The sequence below is a fragment of the Phascolarctos cinereus genome, unplaced genomic scaffold (assembly GCF_003287225.1).
Source record: "Phascolarctos cinereus isolate Bilbo 61053 unplaced genomic scaffold, phaCin_HiC Scaffold_4;HRSCAF=312, whole genome shotgun sequence".
Taxonomy (NCBI): domain Eukaryota; kingdom Metazoa; phylum Chordata; class Mammalia; order Diprotodontia; family Phascolarctidae; genus Phascolarctos; species Phascolarctos cinereus.
Window position 1 is genome coordinate 729,354,178 of NW_027555847.1, and position 22,144 is coordinate 729,376,321.

General features: G+C 55.8%; 1 protein-coding gene across 4 annotated transcripts; it reads right to left on the minus strand.

Annotated features, from left to right (window-relative positions):
• Positions 1-2,836: 2,836 nt before the first annotated feature.
• On the minus strand, positions 2,837-20,579 carry SUSD2 (sushi domain containing 2). 4 transcript variants are annotated; one of them, XM_020977593.2, is made up of 14 exons: positions 20,365-20,578; positions 18,756-18,969; positions 17,107-17,258; positions 14,237-14,404; positions 13,780-13,954; positions 12,269-12,470; positions 11,903-11,988; positions 11,296-11,564; positions 10,419-10,562; positions 9,701-9,862; positions 7,087-7,341; positions 4,966-5,223; positions 4,166-4,342; positions 2,837-3,782 (listed from the first exon to the last, which is right to left on the minus strand). In XM_020977593.2, the coding sequence occupies exons 1-14, from the start codon at positions 20,417-20,419 to the stop codon at positions 3,682-3,684; spliced, it is 2,418 nt and encodes an 805-aa protein (XP_020833252.1). In that variant the 5' UTR covers positions 20,420-20,578; the 3' UTR covers positions 2,837-3,681. The 4 variants fall into 4 exon arrangements, with proteins under 4 accessions (XP_020833252.1, XP_020833253.1, XP_020833251.1 ...); XM_020977594.2 differs by lacking the exon at positions 20,365-20,578 and adding an exon at positions 18,048-18,187 and having other exon boundaries at positions 18,756-18,846; XM_020977592.2 differs by having other exon boundaries at positions 18,756-20,579.
• Between the last annotated feature and the right edge of the window lie 1,565 nt (positions 20,580-22,144).

The window sequence follows — 22,144 nt, forward strand, 5'->3', positions numbered from 1 at the left end:
GTGTGAGGTAGTTATTTTAATTTGCATTTCTCTAATCAATAGTGATTTAGAGCATTTCTTCAAATGAGTATAGATAGCTTTGTTTTCTTCCTCTGAGAACTGCCTGTTCATATCCTTTGACCATTTATCAATTGGGGAATGATTTATAAATAGGACTCCATTTTCTACATATTTGAGAAATGAGGCCTTTATCAGAGATACTTGCTGCAAAAATTTGCCCCAAGTTTTCTGCTTTCCTTCCAATTTTGGTAATACTGGCTTTTGTTTGTGCAAAATCTTTTTATTTTCTATAATCAAAATGATCTATTTTATATTTTGTGTGCTCTCTGTATCTTGTTTTATTCTGATTTCTTCCCTTATCCATAGGTCCGATAGGTAAACTATTCTCTGCTCTCCTAATTTGCTTATAGTATCACCTTTTATTTGTAAATCCTGTGCCCATTTTTACCTTATCTTGGTATGCAACGTGAGATGTTGGTCTATACCTAGTTCTGCCACACTGTTTTCTAGCTTTCCCAGCAGTTTTTGTCCTCAAAGCTTGGATGTTTGGGTTTATCACATACTCAATTACTGTGGTCATTTACGATAATGTGATATGTGCCTAATCTATTCCACTGATCCACCACTGTACTTCTTAGCCAGTACTAGGTTGTTTTGATAATTGCTGCTTTATGATACCGTTTGAGATCTGGTATGGTTAGACCACCTTCTCTCACATTTGTTTTTCATTGATTCCCTTGACATTCTGGAGCTTTTGTGTTTCCAGATGAATGTCGTTATTTTTTCTAGCTCTACAAAATGATTTCTTGATAGTTTGATTAGTATGGCACTGAATGAATAGATTGATTTAAATAGAATTGTCATTTCCATTATATTGACTCAGCCTACCCATGAGCATTTAATATTTTTCCAGTTGTTTAGCTCTGACTTTATTTGTGTGAAAAGCTTGCTACCTCTTCTTAATCTCTTCTACTTCTGTTACTATTTTTGTCTTTTATCATGTCCATTTTTGCATGAAATATTTCCTTGACATCTCTAATGTTCTTAAAGAGATTTCTTCTCTTTCCCATTCTATTGTTTTTTTTTATTTCTTTGCATTGTTCATTTAAGAAAATCCTCTTATCTCTCCCTCCTATTTCCTAGAATTCTGCATTCAGTTGGGCATATCTTTCCCTTTACCTCTTTCCTCTGCTATTTGTAAAGCCTCATCAGATGCCGTTTTGCTTTCTTGATCTTTTTCTTTGGGATGTTTTTTGCTGCTGCCTACTATAGACTATTGCAAACCTCTGTCTATAGTTTTTTGTACACTGTTTACCAAATCCCATCCTTTAAATCTATTCATCATCTCCATATTCATAAAGGATGCTTTTTAGGTCATATCTATGTGGTTGGATGGTTTCCCCTACTTTCATCAATTGAAGTCTTAATTTTGCAAGCTCATGATCTGAGCCACAGTCAGCTCCAGGTCGTGTTTTAACTGATTTTGTAGAGCTTCTCCACCTCTGGTTACAAAGTGTATAACCCATCTGATTTCCCCACCTGGAGCAGCTTCTTTTGGGTTGTTGAAAAAGAGTGTTTGCTGTGCCCAGAGAATTATCTCAACCAAACTCCCTTATTCTCTGCCCTGCTTCATTTTGTACTCCAGGGCCACAACTGCCTCTTATCCCAATTATCTTTTGATTTCTTACTTTAGCATTCCAACCACCTATGATGAATGGGACACTTTGGTGCTATTTCTAGCACCACCGATCCTGTAGGTTGTCATAGAACTGATTCACTTTGGCCCGTTTGGCATCAGTGGTTGGAGGCTAGACTTGTATCACTGTAATGTTGAACGATTTCCCCTGGATTCAAACAACATCATTCAGTCATTTTACTGACAGCAGTACTGAAGTGTTGCTTTTCTCACCCTTTTATTGACCATGAGGGCTACTCCCTTCCTTCTAAGGGATTCTTGCCCACACAGCAGCGATCACCTGAATTAAATTCACCCATTCCCATCCCTGACACCCAAGACGTCGATGTTTAATTCTCCCGTCTCCTGTGTGACCACATCTAGCTTACCTCGGTTCAGAGATCTCGTATTCCGGGTTCTTGTGCACCACTACTCTTTACAGCATCGGACTTTGCTTTTGTCACCAGACACATCCACTGCCAAGCATCCTTTCAGCTTGGCTCAGACACTTCATTACTACTGGAGTTGCTGGTAGTTGTCCTCAGCTCTTCCCCAGCAGTGTCTGAGGCACCTTCCAATCTGAGGGGCTCATCTTTGAGCGGCATCTCTTATCATTTTTGTACTGTCCATGGGATTTTCTTGGCAAAGACACTGGAGTCCTTTGCCATTTCCATCTCCAGTGGATTGATCACCTTTTGTCAGAAATCTCTCCTAGACCTATTCGTCTTGGGTAACCCTGCATGGCTTAGCTCAATGCGAGTCCCTCCGCCATGACAACGCAGTGATCTAGCTCATTTTAGAGATGAGGAAATGATTTACCCATGATCACACAGCTAGGGTCTGAGACTGGATTTGAACTCAGGTCCTCCTGATTCTAGGTCCAACACTCTATCCACTGTGCCCCTAGCTGCTCTCATCTCTGCCTAATTCTCCCTCGTGTTTCAGGAACCACTTCCAATGCAACCTTCTTCCCCCACCTGTCAGTGTGCCCTCATCCCATCCTGTACACTGTCTGCCTTCCCCAACCCCTCAATGTACTAACTCCTTTGGTGTTAGTACATTGTTAGTATTTGGTTCTGCTCCCTCAAGGGCAAGGGGTTGCTCTCTGACCCCTGCCCATCTTCACATACTAGCCTTGGAAAGAAGAGCCTCAGGAAATGGTGACTGTGGAATATCTTTATTTTTAAAAAAATCAATGAACGGAATCATGGCTCTCCACTGAGACTGTGCAGTTCCAACACATTCCAGGCCCTCCCAGGAAGAACAGCTCAAAATAGCAGAGCCTGGCAGGGGTAGGGGGGAGGGGTCCTTCCCAAGTTGAGGGACTGTCTCAGCTCCCCACTCCCTCCTCCTCGGGAGAAAGAGAGGGCACAGCCCTAGCATGCTCGGTGCAGGGGCCCCTGCCTCCTCTGGGGTGAAGGGGAAGTCTTCTCACTCCTGAAGGAGACTCAGAAAGAGTCCAGCTCCTTCCTGCGGGGCAGTGTTGGGGATTGGTGAATGGCATCATCTTGGGGACAAGCACCAGGCGGGGGATGGATGGACACCATGTTGGAGTTGAACCCCACATCGGGGATGAATGCCACATGAGGGACAGACAGCTAAATTGGGGATGACTACCATGTTAGGGGTGCACGCAAGGCTGAGGATGGCTGCCCAGGCGAAGGATGGATGCCAGGCTAGGAACAGATACAAGGCTGGTGATGGATGTCCGTGTCAGGAGCGGGGTTGCAATACTGGAGATAAATACCATAAAGAGAAGGACTGGGGCGGGGGAAGGGTAGACATCCAGGTGGGGAATATGCGTCATGTTAGGGCTGGCCGTCCAGGTAAGAAATAGGCATCGAGGTGGGGGCTGGGCCCCTAGGTGGGGGATAAGCACCCTGGTGGACAGGGGTAATCAGGTGGGGGATGAGCCCCCAGTGAGGGATGAGCACCCCAGTGAGGAATGAGTCCCCAGGTGGGCACAATACTCAGGTGTGGGATGGAATCCATGTCTGCAAGATGCCCTACATCCTCCTTCTCCTCTTTTTCAGCATCACGTAGCCCAGGACAGCCAGAGCCACCACCAATAGCACACCAAAGATGACTCCCAGTAGCACGGTATGATCTGTGGTTTAAAGGAGACACAGAGAAATGGAAGAAAGGCGTGGGGTGAGAGAGACCCCATCCCAGCCTGAGTCCTGGGGCCCTCCCAGGGGCACCTCTTGGGACACCACTGGCCCTCAGCCTCTGGAGAGACATGTCCCTCCCCTCCCAGGAGGCAGCCTTTATGATTAGCACCCAGCTACGGTCACTGGATCTTGGCCAGGGGCATAGGGGACATCTGAGCAAAGATGCAAGGTAAAAGGCTGCTCAGGGGCTGGGGGCAGGGAAGCCTACATACAGGGGACGGAGCTGTGCATGGCCATTCCCTCAGGCCACGATGGGGAGGACCCCCTGGGCCCAGGCTCCAGGCCACCCACTGGGAGGGGGAAGCAGCCAAGCCCTTACCTGGCTTGCACTGCGGCCAGACTCCTGACCACTGCCCATTGGGCTGGCAGGTTTGCTCCTGGGAGCCTCTTAGCTTATAGCCTGGTTCACAGCTGAACTTGACAGTGGAGCCCTCCAGGTAGCTGGTTCCATTTTTCTTCCCATACTCTGGTGCAGAAAGCCAGCCGCAGGACACCACTGGGAAGTCAACCCAAGCCCAGGAGGTCAGAACCGCAAAGGCTCAGTCACTGCCCAAAGATCGGGGAGCCCACGAACCCCAGGACACCCTTATGTGACACAAGCTCTCCATGCAGGTGCAGCCCCTACGCTGGGTCTTAAACCTCACCGGCCCCTTGCTTCTGGTTCTCTCCCAGACTGTCTCCCTTGCACTGACCACACTCTCTTCCCTTCCCCATCTGGACCCTTAGAGAGCCTCCAACCAAGCCTCAGCCTTGGAGCAGGCCACCATCCTCCTCTTCCTTCATTCCTAGTGATGAATGACTGCTGTTCCACGCCCTCCCTGTGCTCCCCAGCAGCTCTGCCTCACCTCCTCAGCCCTCCTCAAACCTCCCATGGTGCTTCTCCCTCCACTCTCTCAGCTGAGACCTGCCTCATATTTTGCTGAAAATGGAGGCTATTTGCATGAGCCCCTTCCTTTCCCCTCTTCCTCATCTCCTGTTGCTGGGGAATCAAAGGAAGCTTCCCGGAGCCCTTCCTGACACCTGACCATGTGCCCCCTACCTGATCACAGGTAATCCCCCCACCTGACCATAGGTTCTGCCCCCTCACATTACCACTCCTTCCCCACTTCCCCCTCTCACCTGGTTGCAGGCTCTGTTGCAGATGCTGGTGCTGCAGGTGGGCTACCCTTGTGGCATTGCCAATGTCCAGACTCCCAGTGACAAGGGCATCAAACTGACAGAAGAGGTCGCCCCCACAGAGGCTGGCTACTTGGGGTGTCAGGGGCCCCTGTGTGAACACAGGCAGGAAGGCGGAGTCGTGTTTGGGCGGGCGTAAGTAGTTGTCCACCAGAGTGGGAGAATCGTAGGTAAACAGGGAAGAGTCATTCCGAATGGCCCCTAGGGAGACACGCACAGCACGGGTGCTGTTGATGAAGGGGGAGCCAGAGCAGCAAGGGTCCCCCCCAGCCCTTCTCCCTCTGTCTCGGCTAGAGCCCCAGTGGCCTGGCTCAGCCCCCACTACTGTCAGCAAGAGCGCTGAGAAAGCTGGTGTAATCATCTTGGACTCATTAAGATCAAGGTGCCAGAATGGGGAGGATGAGCCCTTCCCCCCCGGGCCCTGCTCAGGCCCCTCCAGCATTGGGGCAGCCACAATATGTCCAGGGGCTGGGCCTGGCCAAGGACGGAAAGCTTGGCATACACCTGGTGTTCAGTCATGTCTGACTCCCTGTGACCCCACCAGGGGTCTTCTTGGCAGAGATACTGGAGGGGTTTGCCATTTCCTTCTCCACCTCATTTTACAGATGAGGAAACCGAGGGCCATTCAGCTAGTAAGCATCTGAGGCTGGATCTGAGCTCAGGTCTTCCTGACTATAGGCCCGGTGCTCTATCCACTGGCACCACCCAGCTGGCATACAGTAGGTATTTAATAAATGTCTCCTGATGAACTGACGGCTGGTGGCTGTTTCCACCCCTTCTTTTCCCCTCATTTGGTCTCGGTCAGACAGAGAAGAGCAGAGTGGGAGGCAGTCTAAAGACCAGGAGACTCCAGGCCCCAAGGCTGGTTGGCACAAATCCAGGCTCTGTGGGGGCTCATGTCTTACTTGATCTTCAATGAGGAGGGGAAGGAGAGGAGTTTCTGACCCCAGAAAAGGTCACCCTGGAGGCTGAGGAGAGAGCTTTGGGCTTGCGTGGGCAGAGCTCGGCACAGTGTTCCTATCTCAAAGGAGATCCCCTACCCCTAATGGGGTATTCAGAGAAGACAAACCTCAGAAACATGCCTCATTCCATGGGAACACATCTGATCTGTGGCAACTCCCAGGCCCCCGGGGCCACAACACCTACTGCCCCGGCACAGCACTGCCTGGCCTCTGGCCATGTTCCCCACACGTGATGACACCCTTGTTTATCAGGACCAACATGGCAGGAATTTCCCCCAAGGGGAAGGCGGGACATCTGGCCCTGGAGCAGGGAGGAGTGGACTCCCAGCATCCTGGATGGGAGCAGCAGAGCGCTAGACTGCTGCTTTCCCCCGGACCCTCTCCCCTTCACTCTGTCAGCCTCTTGTTTGTACGCAGCTGTGAGCTGGCTGACTCCCCATTAGAGGGGGACTGCCTTGAGGGCCGGCACTGCCTTTACCTCTTCTCGCGTCCCCAGCACTGAGCTGGATGTGTGAACGCTTCTTGGCTGAGGGTAAGCTGCTGCATTCCTGACTTCCCACTGACCCCCAGGGCCGAGCACACAGTAGGCAACTAGGACGCCTCTCCCTGAACTGAACCGAAGATATTTGGGGGTTTAGCCTGGAAAGAGAAGGCTCAGGGGAAGGGCCAGGTGCCCAAGTCTCTAAGCCGTCATGTGGAAAAGGGACAAGTCAGAGGCAGCAGGACCCATTTCCTCTGTCTTTGTATGCCCTGTGCCTGGCGCAAGCAGAGCCTGGTATCCAGAAGGTGCTCCATAAATGCTCAATGAACTTGAATGGGAGTGGGGGGGAGGGTCAGGAGGGCTGTCTCAGGCAAAAAAAAAAAGACCCTTTGCTGGGGATGATTTTCGGGTCATTCTTTTGGAGCAATGGCTTCTGAAGCCTTTCCTAGCTCCAAAGGGCCAGGAGCAAGGCCAGAGCTGGCCAACCCTTCATGGCATCCCTGTCTGCCTCAGTTTCCTCATCTCTTAAATGGGCTAGCAGTACCCACCCTGCCTGTCCATCGTGGCCCTGGCCCAGCAGGAGGTCATCATGGCCTGCCTCCCAGACATGGCATTACTCACAGTCAGCTCCAAATTCAAACAGCTTGTGGGGCTCAGAAGTGATTTCAGGGGGCAGGACCGTCTCATTCCTCAGGGTGAAGTCATCAGACGGGATGTTGTTCAGGGTGCCCAGGAGGCCCTGAGTGTGATTGAGGAATTCCTCAGGAAGAAGGATGTTCACACTCAAGAAGTGTTCGTGGGCCTGGACTTCCACACCAGCCCCTGAGCTCAGCATCACCGACACGTTCCGGTCCCCAGACACCGCCAGGAACATGCCTGGGAAAGGAATAGGGACTCAGGCTGGGGGCATGGGGGATGGGTGGTGGGCCCTCCCTTCATCCCATCTTCCTTAGCCCAGCCCAGGGAGGTGGGGAGGATGAGTCTGCCAACATCAGCCCCTCCCAAGGACATTCAGCGATGGGCAGCCCTTCCTCAAGGGTCCCCAAGAGGACCCTGAGGCAGCTGAGGAGGCCCAGAGCGCACCCCAAGCCCTTCTTCCTGTGGTTAGTGCCTGAGGTGCCCCCACATTGTCAGTGGGATAACAGGGACCTCTTGAAAGAGCCAACCCCCTAAAGACTGAAGATGGGAAACTTGAGAAAAAGCACTGGGGCCCAGGGGCCTATGAGCTCCCTAAGAGAGAGCAGCAGCCTGGAAGCTAAGAGAACAGATCCAGGCTTGGGCTGCTGTAGAGGGGCTGGGCCTCCAAGATTAAGAAGGGGAGGATCCAGAGCAGGCAGCCAGCATGCCAAAGGGCCCAGAAGACCACCCGCCATAGGACCACCAGCCAAAGGAATGGGCGTGTTCAGTCTGCAGATGAGAAGGCTGGGGAAGGGTGGGTTGGCTGCCTCTCAGCCTTGGAAGGTGTGCAGAAAACAGAAGCAATGAGGGAAGGGCGGAGGGAGGGAGGCTGGGTGTCACAAAGACGGCCATTCCAGAGTAGATTGGGCTGCCTTAGCAGACACAGAATCCTAGGGCCATCTAGCCCAAGCCCCAGGCAGCTTGTTGGCTTCCCCAAGGCCACACAGACAGTAAATGTCAGAGGCGGCATCTGAACCCAGGCCCCTGGACTCTTCCTTCTTTAGAGGGCCCCAAGCCGAGGCTGAATGGCCGTTCCTCTGGGATCTTTACTCAGATACCAGTGGGGCAGAGACTGCTCAGTGTGCAGCACTAGCCCTTTCACATGGGGCAGTTTATGTCTGCCTTGATAGCTCACTTGCTCTGTCTGGGGACAGGGTTCCAAGCCAGCTAGCAAAGTTACTCTGACTCAAGAGTTCTGAGATAGAGGCAAGTGACCTCTGTGTAGATGAAAATGAGAACTTGATTACTGCCCTTGAGCTAAGGTGCGGTCACTGGCCTGGCGATAAGGACCCAGAATCTGAACCCAGAAAGAGACAAGGGGAAGGGAAATTCTTATCAGCTACGTCCAGGGCTGGCAGTGATGTGCACAGCACCTGCTGTGGAGAAGGAACATATCCAGTTGGGGTCCCAAACTACGGTGGCCAGGGAAGTGTTGTGCCTCAAGCATTTGCTCAGACCACAAGTTGTGTGCATCAAGAGACTTCTCTGGGCAATCCTCGAGGCAGAAAGCACCCTGAAGCTGACAGTTCCAGAGTTGTGAGTTATCCTGAGCACATGGGTTTTCCTGCCTGTCTGCCTCCTTATCTGCGAGGTTTCTGTAGTATATACCCACTCTCTCCCACAGATTCTGAGTGCATTTGTGGGAGAATATTGTCAAGGTTGAAGTGTGCATTGTGGCCTTATTTTTGATTATTCACACATTTCCTTTCATGTATGAGCACCCACAATGTGACTGTTTCTTTTGCAAAGTAAATTACTATGTTTAAGATGCAAAGTGTCATCAGGAGTAGCAGGTTTGTGTAAATGGAAAACACATCAGTGGGGTCTCATGAACTAAAGTAGTGAGCTGGGGGAAAGGGGGTGGTTGCATTTCTCCATGACCAGGTTATCCCTTGGACCCTGAGAGAATTTGAGTGACTCCTAGACCTACAAGTAAGAATAGGGCAGAAAGTAGGCAAGTCTCCATCCGCCCATATGGGAGGTATTAGGCACTGCGGCAGGTGTAGGTGCGCAGCCAGGTGTGACCTGCAAGGGTCACATCAGGTCCCTGAGAGCTGGAAGGAGGAATATTGGCTGGATTAGCAGAGCAGGGGCTGGGGGAGCCAGTCAGAAGGGGGATGAGGCCCTGCAGGGGAGGTGGAGGGAGAACTGAGGGACACAGGACCCAGACCACGATCAGTGCATAGGGACCATTGAATGAGGAACGCTGCTGTGGCTGTGTTGGGGACAGAGGGACCCCTCTGCCTGGGGCCGCCTTGTCATCCACCCACATCCAGCTGCCCTACTCCACCTCCCCAAACTGAGCCATTGCCTCCTGAGGAATGTTGGCCTCCCCACGGGTGGCTGCTGCCCAGCCCAGGTCGGGGCTCGGAAGTCCGGTGGCCAAGGGCCTGGCAGATGTCTGGGCACCTTGGTCAGGACTGAGTGCCCACAGCCCTGGCCCCACTGCTTGCTCCTGCCCTCTCCTTGCCTCCGAGGCTATAGGGCCCCACCAGCGGAGCGGGCTCAGAAGCCCCTCCCAGGCCCAGCAGCGTCCCTTCCCTACCAGGAGTCTCACCTTTCAGGTCTACCCATCTCTGCTCACTGAAGTTCAGGATCTCCTGATTCAGCAACACCTGCAGAGTCCTCCCAGTTGGACCCCCGAGCCGGGCCTCCACTACATCCGAGGCATTCTCCTTCACCACCACTGCTGAGAGGCCTGTAGCATTGGCCTGGGCACCTGCAGGGTGGAGAGCCCAGGCTACTGGCCAGGCCCCGGCTGGGCCAGTGTGACCCTCCCCACTCTGGAGCAAGCCCTGAGGCCTGAGCTCAGCCCACGCCTGCACCTCTGTCCAGCCTTGATGGTGGAGAAGTCCTTCTTTCCTGGCTCTGCCCCCCACCATTTCATGGATTCTCGAGTCCCATGGAATTTCCCTGAGGGGGGCAATCTCCCACCACCTCCTTCAGAACCTGCCTGTCCCCTCCAGAAGACTCCCTGACGTGAGCTCTGCCCTTGGGCCCTGGCTCTCTCTGCCTTCCTCCGGGCGGGTCTCAGCCAAGAGGGGCTACAGTTCTGGACTTGGAGTCAGGATGACCTGCATTCACATCCTGTGTGAGGCTTTCTAGCAGGTGTCTGGCACCTGGCCAGGGACCTAACCTCTCTGTGCCAAGGAGATGGCACCTATAAAACTCTTGGGAAACCCTAACAGCAAACACCACTGATCATTCTCTGCTGGGGAAGGTGAGGTGTTGGGGGCGGGGGCAGGAACCACAGGTTAGCAGCGTCCCTTACTCACCACTGGATGTCAAGGGTGGCTGGGTCCTGCCCTGCACCATCAGCTTGGTGAGGTCAGACTGCACCAGAACGTACTCTCCAAGGCCATTGAATGTGAAGTGAACGCCGTCAAACGTAAGGAAGTGAGGGTCTCCAAAGGCCGAGGCTGGCACACAGAACAACTCTTGGTCATGGGCAGGGGTCGGGCACCACAGGGCTCCACAGTGGAGGGGATGGCTTGGACCTCTGGGGGAGGGATCCCACCTGCCCTTCCCTCCCCCAGCAGCCTCCACACCCCCTGCCTGCCCAAAGACCACGGGCCTCCCTGGAGGCCCTCGCCAAGATGGTCACAGACCCGCTCTTTGACGCTGACCTTTTGACCAGTCCCAAGTCCCACCAAGAATGTGCCTAGACTCCACATCTTCATCTTCCTTTCTCATAAGAATATGAGAGATTTAACCAAACTCTGCTAAAATACAAGTAAAAGATGTCTCCAGCTGCCTCAATGAAAGGGGAGTGGTCCGGCATGGACTGTCCCTGCTCAAGCAATGCTGCCTCCCTGTATATGACCCTTCCTCACCTAACCAGGCTCCCCATCTAGCTCCAACCCACCCCAGCAGCTCCCTGGCCTGTCTGTCACCCCCCCCCAACACCCTGGAAGCTCCCTGGCCTGTCCCATACCCCATGCTCTCCAGCTCCCTGGCCTGTCCTGCCTCCCACCTCCCCACAGCAGCTCCCTGGCCTGTCTCACACCCCCTGCTCTCCAGCTCCCTGGCCTGTCCCACACCCCACCTCTCCAGCTCCCTGGCCTGTCCATACTGCCCCCTCCCCACCAGCAGCTCCCTGTCCATCTGTCCCCCCCCCCCAGCAGCTCCCTGGCATGGCCCCAGGCTCCTCACCCAGGTGAGGAGGACTGTATGTGTGGCAGTCACTTGAGGGCCGCATATCTAAGTAGAGCTTGCAGTTCTGGGACCACAAGCAGCAGTAGTAGAAGGTGATGACGTCATACATCCAGTGGGAGAGGCCAGGCACCCGAGGAGGGCGCCTGTAGGGGTATGTGCCCCAGTCATGGCCACGGTCTGGCGTGCTTCCGCTCGACGTGTCCCACGTCAGCACCTGTGTCCCCGACGCCGAGTAGCAGCATTGCTGACCCGAGGCGTAGCGGGGACTGAGTGGACAAGGGGATCAGAGCATGACAACCAGGACAAGAGTGACCCCCAGTTTGGCCAGCCCTCCCCTCACTTGTCTGACTCCAGACCTGGGCAGACTAGATGAGGTGGGCCACGTACAGACGGGGAAACTAAGGGGACATGAGGTCAAGGTCATTTGCTGTACTAGGCTTAGGAATGGGGACAGCTTTGCAGGGAATACCCAGGGCCCAGCTAAAGGGAGCCTCGAATGCCCCCATCACAGCTGAGTTTGGGGCTCTCCCAGAATCTGGCTAAGCTGAGGACAAGCTGGCAGCCACATGCGAGGGGAGATCCATGCCCCCAAGCTGCCCCTTACCTCCCCTGTACGCTCCGCACGCAGTGCACGGCCCCTGGGTGATACGTGCACACACTTTTCTGCTCGATATCACAGCCATAATCGGTCTGCAGGAGACACAGGCATCAGCTAAGCTGCCCCCAGCCCAACTTCACCCTCCCCTCTGCCCCCTCCTAGAAGCATCAATGCAGCCTCTGGCCCTTGGAGCAGGAAGGACCCTGGAGACCAGCCCATTTTGAGTGAAGGCCCCTGGGGGACCCTCCTAACTCTGGGCCTCAGTGACTTGGCCAAGGTCACCAGCCACTCTCAGCCTCCACCTCCCCTCCATAAGCTCTGCGACCCTGAACACTGAGGCTGGACTCCCCTCCTCCCGCGGCCAACACTCACAAAGAACCGCCCGGTGTCAGCCCGAGCCTGGGCCAGGGTGCAGGGGCAATCCATCAACTCTGTCAGGAAGTTGGGCAGCTTTTTGTCCAGCGCCACCCAGTTCATGCACTTGGCGGTGGCCCAGGCAGCAGAATCCCGACGGAAATCCTCCCCAAGGTGCCAGGCTAAGGCGTGCTCATTGCTCCAGATTGCAGGCACGTCCCTGCAGGAGACGCAGGCAGTGGCCCAGTGAGGCTGGCCCTGAGCACCTGAACCCCCTATGGTTCTTGCCCAGGACCCCAGAGACCCTTGGCTTCCTTCAATGAGCATTGCTAAGGTGCCAACTGTGTGCCCCACGTGGGGCCGGGAACAGAATGCACCAAGTAACAGAGGGGGCAACTCAGCTGCTCAGGGGGAGGGGGCCCTGAGCTATACCTGGAAGGAGAACACAGGCTTGAGAACCACAGGGACTTTGGTGGGCTCTGGTCCAATGGGGGTGCAATTGACAAGATCTCCCCACCCTGAGCATTCATCCATGGGTGCCCCTGACAGCCCCCCCACCCCTGACAGACCCCCCCACCTTGAGCATCCATCCGTGGGCTCCCCTGACAGCCCCCCACCTCAGTGCCCAGCCATGAGCACCCAGTATCTAAGTAGAGGCCTCCAGCGATGTTGAGCCAACTCCTCTTGAGGCCCACAGCCCAAGCTGGCACAGCTTTCCTGGTTGAACTCTCCGCAGTTCCCCCCCCCAGCTCCCTCCTGGGCTGACCCCCACCCAGGTCTGCCCATGCCTTCTCTTCCTGTGGCCTCATCGCTGCCCCCCATGTCCAGTGCCCCTCCTGGGACTCCACGCTCAGTGACTGGCTCTCAGGGACACCAGCTCCCCAGGCCGGACAAAAACACTCCTGCCCCCTCTCCCAGGTGGGTCGGGCTCCTTCTCAGGCACTGTGCTAGGCACTAGGCGTCTAGAAATCCCTGCCCTCAGAGAGCTCATCTTCTAGGGATCTTTTATCCTTGTCTGCTTCTCTCCCACTTTTCCCAACTGGCTGCCCCAAGGAGATGCCCGCCACCCCCTGGCCACCCCCAGGGAGCTGGAAGCCATCCCTTAGCACCCCACCCCCACTCTCCTCCACACCTGCCCCTTCTCCCAGCCTCAGTGGCTTCCTGGTCTGCCAGCCCACCCTTGGCCTCTTTCCCCCTCCCCCTCCCACTCCCAGCCTCCTCTTCTGCCAGGCTTTCCTTGGTCCTCCAGTCTCACTTCTCTTCCATCTTAGTCTTGAGCCTCAAGTTGCTCAGGGCGACTACTCTGTCCTCTTTCTAGACTGTCCTTGTCCTTCTGTCCCGCTCCCGGGCTGTGGCCTGCCACCCTTCAGGTCTGGGGCCTTCCACCACTGCTCTTGTCTAAATCTCTTCCAGTGCTACTGAACACCAGCACTCACGCCAAATGACTGGTCCCAGGAGAACGAGACCCAGAAAGAGGGGGCCTGGCCAGCTCCTGGCTCCAGGGCCCAGTAGATCCCTCCAGGCCTCACCTCTTGCCATCAGTGTGGCTGCTCCCAGAGATGCGCAGGGCACCCACCTCCCACGCCTGGTACTGGGGTGTGGCTGGCATTGGTGTGAAGGTGAAGTTGTTCCCGTTAGGGAAGTTCCTGGCGAGGGTGTAGAGGTACGACCACTCAGCCTCCCATTCATCAGAGTAGGGCTTGCCTGAAAGGGGACAAAAAGAGTTCAGCCCCAGGCCTGGCCTCTCAGTGCCTCCTACTCACCAAACCTCCGAGGCCATTCTGAGCAAACCTGTCTGTCATTTCCTATCTGCCTAAGTGCCCTTGAATCCATTCTTTCTCTCAGCCTCAGTTTTCCTTATTAGCTAGCTTTGATGCCCTCTAAGGCCCCTCAGTTCTAGCATGGTTCTGAGTCCTATGCTCCCCCATTGTACACCACCTATATCCAGCTGCCCACGCTGCCGCACCCTTTCCAGCCCAGCCTCACCTGTTTCTTGATAGCCCCACAGCTCGATGTTGACTCTGGGCTCAGGCAGCAGGGAGCTGTTCCAGGAGAGGGTGAGGTTGCCAGTGACCCCTGGAGTCCCATAATACTGCCACATGGTTTCATTGATCAGCTCACTCTTGTCCAATCCTGACACTTTGTTGGGATGGACTGGGGGAAGGTAGGCGGGACGGTGAGTGAGGAAGGGAGCAAGAGAAAAAGGTCCCTTAGGCTGAGAGCCACTGAGAGCTCAGTGACCCAGTCCCTTCAGGTGCTTCAGAAAGGGGTCAAAGCCTGGAGGGCAGATGGTCCAAGGACTCTCCCTCCCTCCTTCCCTCCCTCCACAGGCCCTTCTCAAAGCACAGGACTTACCCTGGGCAACTGCTCTGCCCAGTAACCTTCAGAAGCTCCTTCCCTAAGGCTGACCAAAGAAAAGGAAAACCCATGGGCAGAGGCCCTGGGATTGGAATCCTGATGCTACACTACAGCCTCTGTGTCTGTGACCTTGGCCTAGGCCTTTCCCCTCCATGGGGCAGAAATGCTTCATTGAGAGAAGATGGGTGTGACCACACTGGCCTGGGAGGGCCCTGCCAGGTCTGGGGCTAGAGGCCTGCAATCCTGGCCTCCAAGGGGGCTCCCTGTGGGGGCCAGCCTTAGTTTCAGCACCTGCTCTCCACCAGGACTCTCCATCCCCTGCTCTCATACAGTCTTCACTCCCTATCCCCGCCCTTCTCTGCCTAGCAGGACTTGAGCAGGGCCTGGATCATGCTTATCTCTGAATCCCTGCTACTGAGCAACAAGTGCCTCCCTGTCCCCTTCCCCCATAACAGGAATGTGACAAGCATCTACACCCTTGGATGTCATCTGCTGAGCAAAGGGCTGAGGGTTTGAAGAGCACATTTTGTACTTGGTCCTGGAGACAATGTGGAGCCACTAGAATTAAGTAGGAGACTGGAGGATGGGCTGGAGTGGGGAGACACTTGAAGGCAGACCTCTCCCTACAGCAGCTATTAAAATAGTTCAGGTGTGAGGTGATGAGGGTGGGGACAGTGTCAGAGGAGAGGAAGGGGGGTATTGAAGAGATGCTGCGGAGATGAATTGGACCAGAGATGTAGCAGAGGTGAAATGGACCAGAGATGCTGCAGAGGTGAAATGGACCAGAGATGTAGCAGAGATGAAATGGACCAGAGGTGCTGCAGAGGTGAAATGGACCAGAGATGTAATAGAGATGAAATGGACCAGAGGTGCTGCAGAGGTGAAATGGACCAGAGGTGCTGCAGAGGTGAAATGGACCAGAGATGTAGCAGAGATGAAATGGACCAGAGGTGCTGCAGAGGTGAAATGGACCAGAGATGTAACAGAGATGAAATGGACAGGCCTTGGCAACAGTTTGGATATGGGGGATGTGGGAGAAGGAAGAACCAAGATCTCCAAGTTGCAAGACTGGGAAGTTTCCCCTAATATCAACAGGAGGTGGGCTTGGGGGAAGAGAACAAGTTCAGTTTGGGAGCCAGTGAGATTGAGGTGTGCCTGGGGAATCTGTGAAGCAGCTCGTGATGGGGAACAGAAGCCCTAGGCAGAGGATGAGGCTGGGAACGTGAGCCCCTGACAAGAGACAATCACTCAACTCAGTGGAGCTGCTGACGTCAGAAAAAAGAGCAGGGGTCTAGGAAGGTGCTTTAAGGCCTTCCCACCTGACATAGGAGAAAATTGGGAGCCGGGAAGTGAAAGGGCTGCTGGGAAAAGAATGTCTGCTTTAGACCAAAGGCCCCCTCATCTGACCATACAAGGTAGCTACAGGAAGGAATCCTAGAGTTGAGATCAGAGAACCTGGATTCCTTTTGGGGAAATTGAGGCCAGGAGAGGCAAAAGCCCAGTAAAGAGGGTCATAGACTGAGAACAGAAAAGGATCTTGGAGTTCATCCAGCCTAAGTTCCTCATGTTACAGATGATGAAACTGAGGCAGGGCCAGGTGGGGAGTGGAATGTACCATGGTCACATAGACTTGCCAAGTGGAGTAGAGGTTGGGTCAGACCCTTTCCCTCTCCCTCTGAGGTTCCTGCCAGCTCTGGCTACGTTATGGGAAGGTTGGTGCCAGGAAGAGTTGATTTAGGTCTGGTCCCATCCTGGGACTGGTCTGACAGGAGATGTGGCTTACTGAGTTATCCTCAAGGCTTGAAACGCGCTGTGGCTCAGCACCTGGGGCCTGCCCCTCCACTCTGGAAGAGTCCCTTCAGAGGCCCTGGCGCCAAGAGGCAGCTGAGGAGGAAGGGGCCTGGCTCATCTGGGAAGCATCTGGGACCCCTGCCCAGCCTCCCTTAGCCATATGTGCTGAAGCTGTACTAGAAGCCTCCCACCATTCTGTGCCCCACCCAGGGCAAGGGGAGCCAGGTGTCCAGTCCACAGCAGGAGTCAGAGTGGGGCAGGGAAGGGGTTTAAGAGAAGGGGATTAGGCCTAGGAGAAACTGTGAGCCAGTGGGCTGGGCCTCAGACACCTCTGTTCTGGGCTGGGCCCTCCTTACTACATTGTGTGCCTTCAGACCTGTCCCTTTCCCTCTCTGGGTCTCAGGGGTCTCTGAGGACCCTGCCACTGGCTCTAAGAGAGTCCTTAGGAGTCCAAGATGGTCCCACCATGTGGCGAACAGGCTCAGGAGCCAGGCACCAAGAGAGGAGCGTCATTTGGCCTGACTCTGATAAGTGAAGGGGGCAGTGTAGCTGTAGCTCATGCCTGGCCCTGCCTGGGCCTCAGCATCCCGTTCTGTGATATGGGCATGAGGCCTTCTGCAGGCTCGCTAAGGAGGATGGATGAGGGGAATGCCCAGGAGACATTCCTGTGGGGCACTTGTGAGCCCCACGGAGCAGGGTGCTGTTACCTGCCAGCCAGGTCCCAGAGCTAGGGAACGTCTCGCCTCCGTCCAGGGACACGCTGAATGGAATCCGCCCACTTTCGTACAGGAGGGGTGATACACAATGGATCCTGCCCTCATCATCCACATAGCCTTGAGTGTGGATGGCCTCTCGAAACCTGACCACCAAAAAGAGAGCATGGAGAAGGCAGCTTAAGAGAAACCCTGAGACTCGCCCGGAGAGGCAGGCGGGAGCAGCACGGCCCCCCGGGCCTCTGTGCTCTTCAGACAGGCCCCATCGTCCTGCGGTCAGTTCTGAGCCAACTGTGCTTTAAGGAGGGCATTGCTAGGGGGAAGGGTCCCAGGGAAGAGGTGGGTGGGCAGCCAGCACAGGTCAGGGAAGGGCCACCGCAGAGAATCAGCTGGAGGAACTGGGCATGCTCAGCCCAAACAAGAGAGACCCAGGGGCCTCATGGGAACTGGGCTCCTGTGTCTGAAGGGTCATCCTGAAGGGAGATACTAGCTTTGTTCTACAAACAGAACAACATGTGTGGGGGAGGGGTTGAGGTGGGGGGATAGCTACCCAGAGGTACTTTCAGGCTAGGTGCATGGAAAACCTTCTTAAAAATCGTCTGTCCCAATGTGGAAAGGGCTGTCTCAAGAGCTGCTGGCTTCCCCCCATAAACAGGCTGGAGGCCCAGTGGCTGAGTCTACTCTAGGGAGTATTCCTTTGGTTTCTGAGTCAGACTTAAGGGTTGTTACGACCCTTCTGGCTCTGACCTTGGGAGCCGTTCACCCCAGCTCCCAGCTCTCAGGTGCTAGAGAGAAGACTCCCCCAGGCATCACTGTTTAGAAGGGTCAATACAGGACACTTTGGAAGTCTCAGCTCACTCAGATTCGACACTTCTCTGCCCCCTTACTGTGTGCTAAACAAATGTTTGGTGATTTAATTTGGCTTGACCTGACACCTGTCTGACAAGGAGAACGAGTATAACCCCAGCCAGGGACTCTCCCCAGGCATGGCTCCTCCTCCTCTTCTTTCCCATGTGGGCTCTCACCACACAAACCAGCTCAAACCAGTGTCATTCTAGAGGGCTGCGGGCTTCTCCTGGGCAAAAAGAGGGAAGACTCAGGGCAGCTGGGGGAGGGCTGTAAGCAGGGTCACTTGCCCCCTCCAGCCCCTTCTGACTCCTGCTTCCCTCCCTTGCCTGGACAGAGTGTCAGCCCCATGTGTCTGTCCCTTGTCCCTTGAAGGCAGGCATATTGAGGTCTGGGCTGCCCTCCCTCCTCACCTCCCAGCTGCCCTCCCTCCTTCACCTCCCAGCTGCCCTCCCTCCTCACCTCCCAGTTGACCTCCCTCTTCATCTCTCTCTCCTTCATCTCCCAGCTGCCCTCCCTCTTCACCTCCCAGCTGCCCTCCCTCCTCACTTCCCAGCTGCCCTCCCTCCTCACTTCCCAGCTGCCCTCCCTCCTCACCTCCCAGCTGCCCTCCCACTTCACCTCTCCCTCCTTCATCTCCCAGCTGCCCTACCTCTTCATCTCTCCCTCCTTCATCTCGAAGCTTCCCTCCCTCTCAAGCCTCCCACTTGAGCTCAGAGGCTCCCTTCTTGGCCAGACCTCTCAGGAATGTGCCCTTCCCTTGGATGGCCATGCTTTCCCCTCCAGAAATGACTCACCTGCAGACCACGGAGGTCACTGAGGCTGAGGAGACCCATGGCTCACTCAGCACCACAAAGTCTTTGCCACCCATTATTGAGCCTGAATAGGGCGAGATCTCCAGACAGAACTGCAGATAATCAGGACAGCAGGTGTTCAGGGATGGACAGGTCACATGGCAGGAGCAGTTTCCTCTGAAATCCCTGCAGTGCCCAGCACAAGACTCCAGGGCCTCTGAAAAGAGAGAGACCTCGAGGAGCTGAGCCTCAGCTCCCCCAGGCCAAAGGGAAGGGGAGGCTCCAAGGGGCCCCAGTAAGCCTTCCTGAGAGTGGACACATCGGGCCATGGGCCATGACGCCCATGTTCTGTGCCAGCGGAGCACAGGGCCCAGCAGTCCAGGTTCCTTGGGGCACTAAAACCCAGTAAGATGAGCGGAGAGGAAGGCACATGAGTGAGTGAGAGAGTGACCTCTGAACATTCAGGCCAGCCCAAGGCGTGGAAGGTTCCCAATTGATGATGACTAAATTAAAGTTCTGAGGACCAAAGGCCCCACCTGGCAGAGATTTTCCAATAGTCTGTCTTCTTCGGCATTCACCTGCAAGGAAGGCACGGCCCCTGCCCTCCAGGGACACCTCAACAGCCCTCCTTTCACCCGTGAGGAGCCGCTGACCTGGTCAGTCACATGGCCCTCGATGTCAACGGCAGGATTTACACCCAGGTCTCGACCAAGGGGAGCTCCCCCCAGTAACATTCACACTGTTCACCAGGAGGGTCCGGGGCCCTTCGGGCTGGGCACCCTTCCCCAGCACAGCCTGCTCCCTCACGGTTTCCTCCCGGTCTGGGGCTCTAGGCGCCTCCACTGAGTTCGGGCGCCCTGGGCTGGATAGGGGTGAGCTGGGCAAAGCTCTCGGCTTTCTCCTGCCCAGTTCTTTTTTCTCCGGAGGATTGCCCTTAGGGGCTCTGTGCTGGGCTCCGGGTGGGGGATTGGTTGCTCGAGAGAGTGGCGATCAGCCCGGCGGCTGACACTTGGCTTTGCTGAGCCCCGCAGGGAGCCCCCACAGCAGGAGCTCAGCGCGGGGGGGGGGGAGTCGACAGCCCCAGTCCAGGGGGGCGGGGGATGGGGCCTTGGCTTCCTCAGCAGCCGTTCCCCCAGGGCGCCCCCCTCCGTAAGCACGCCCCCCTCCCCACCCTGCGCCTAGGCCAAGCTCCCACTGAAATAATTGACTGCTGAGTGCAAACAAACCCCCGGCGGTGGCCCGGGGAGGTGCGGGTAGAGGGGATTCGGCGGAGGGGTCTCTGAGCCAAGGCCGCTTCGCAGAAGGCTCCGGAGGGACGAAGGGGTCTGAACCCTCTGCGGCAACCTTGGGAGGGGCGAGGGCGGCCCGCGCAGCCCCCCAACCCAGATGGGTCAGTGTCCACTTTGAGATTCGAAACCAAACACTACTTCTAAGCTTCTCCAGCCCAGAGACCCGAGGGCGCTCGTGTCCAGCCTGTCCAGTGGTGTGCGTCTCCCCACCACCCCGCCATCACCGCCCCGGCCCGCGAGGGCTGAGCTCCAGCCCTCAGATGCACACCAGTCCCCGGGTCCGGGACAGCTGCTCCACAGCAGACCGGAAGGTCCTCGAGTACCTGCGGGCAGCCAGAGAGCCCCACTGGCTAGGATCGCGAACCACCAAAGCCACATGGCTGGCTGGCCTTAGTGTTCCAGCCCCGAGCAATGGGCTGGCGGACTGATGGAAGAAGAGAAAAGGAACCAGAAGATCCCTGGGCCTCAGTGGGTCTGCCGGACAGGCTCGTAAAGCCTGGCCCCAGGCCGGTTCCAACTCGGAGCACCGCCCCTCCTCCTCCAGCCCCTCCCCCCCAAGGTCCGGACTGAGGAGCCCTTGCCCCAAGCTCCGCCCCCAGGGCCCCACCCCACCAAGTCCAAGGCACTGGGTCTCTGGAGGTGTGGAGAAGGGAGGAGGAATGGGTGAAGCTGGGGCTGGGCGGCCACCAGTCTCGAGTCTCGTGTCCCGGTAGGGTCTGGGCTGAGGGAAGAGAAGGGGGAAGGGGGGACCCCCGCGGCCCTGCTGTACTCCGGGGAGGCAGTGACCCCCATCCTAATCATCCCATGCGGGGAGTGGCGGGGGGCAGGGCTGGAGGTGGGCCTTTGCTTATCCACCCCTTGGGGGCATGGGGCGTTAGCCAGGCTAGGAGAAGAGGGGAAAGGACCTGCCCGCTCTCCGGGAGCACCCTCTGAGGCGAGCCCGCAGGTATGCAGGTCTAGGAGCGATCGCTCCAGGTACCAACGACCAGGAGGATGCCAGCTGCAGGAGGGCAGGCAGCCTAGCCTTATCTGCCTTCCTAGCCTAGCTCGATACAAGCGCAAGCACTGGGAGGTGTTTCCCAAGTCCTGGAACCCACTGAGCTGCCTTGGGGGGAGCTCCCCACGCCTACAATGACTGCCCTGGCTTGCCAGAGACGGCCCCTGAGGACTAAAGGGGAAGCCTCCTTCCCTCCCTCCCTGACTTTTGGGGTGCACAGATCCCAAAATAGGGGCTCCAGGCCGAGCTGCTGGTGCCTGAGGTCACTCTGAGAGGTCAGTCTCAGATGTCTCTGAGCCAAGAGCCTTGAAGAATGATTGGAAGGATGGGGGTCTGTTTGGGGGCTGACCTGAGCCCATTGCCTGGCAGAAAGAGGCAGTAGGCTGGAAGGGGGCGGGGCTAGGCAGGGAGTTTGGAGCCAGAGAGGTTTCCTCGCCGTCGGTTTAAGCCCCTACTGCGTGCCGGGGCAGTGTGCCAGGCACGGGGAGAGGCAAAGCCGGAAGCAGGACTAGGCCCGCCCTCTCCCCCGAGGCCCATCATGGACAGGGAGACCTCTGCAGCTAGACTGATTGAGGAGGAACAGAACCTATGGGTCAAGCAGCAAAAACGTGCAAGGTTCCTGCTGTGTGTCTGGCATCGTGCTGCTAGCGCTGCTGGAGCGCTTTTGGGATTTGCGAAGTGCTGTTTCAATATCTCATTGGATCGTCACGAGCCTGGGACGCAGATGCTGCTATCCCTTTTACAGATGAGGAAACTGAGGCAAACAGCAGTTAAATGACGTGCCCAGAGTTATTCGGCCAGTACGCGACTGAGGCAGGATTTGAACTAGGTCTGACTTCAAGCCCATCGGACCCACTGTGGCCACCTGGCTGTCTCTAGAAGGCAGCCAGAGAAGTGGGCCCAGAGTCTGGAAGACCTAAATGCAAATTCTGCCGGGGGCATTTGCTACTTAACCTCTCCTCGCCTGGGGTTAGTAACCTGCCTCGAGGTCCTGATGTGTTTTGCCAGCCTTAATGAGCTACACAAATTGGAGCTATTACTACTTCACCTTTCAGCCTCAATTTCCTTTAGCTATAAAATGGGGATAATAACAGCCCCTCCTGTTG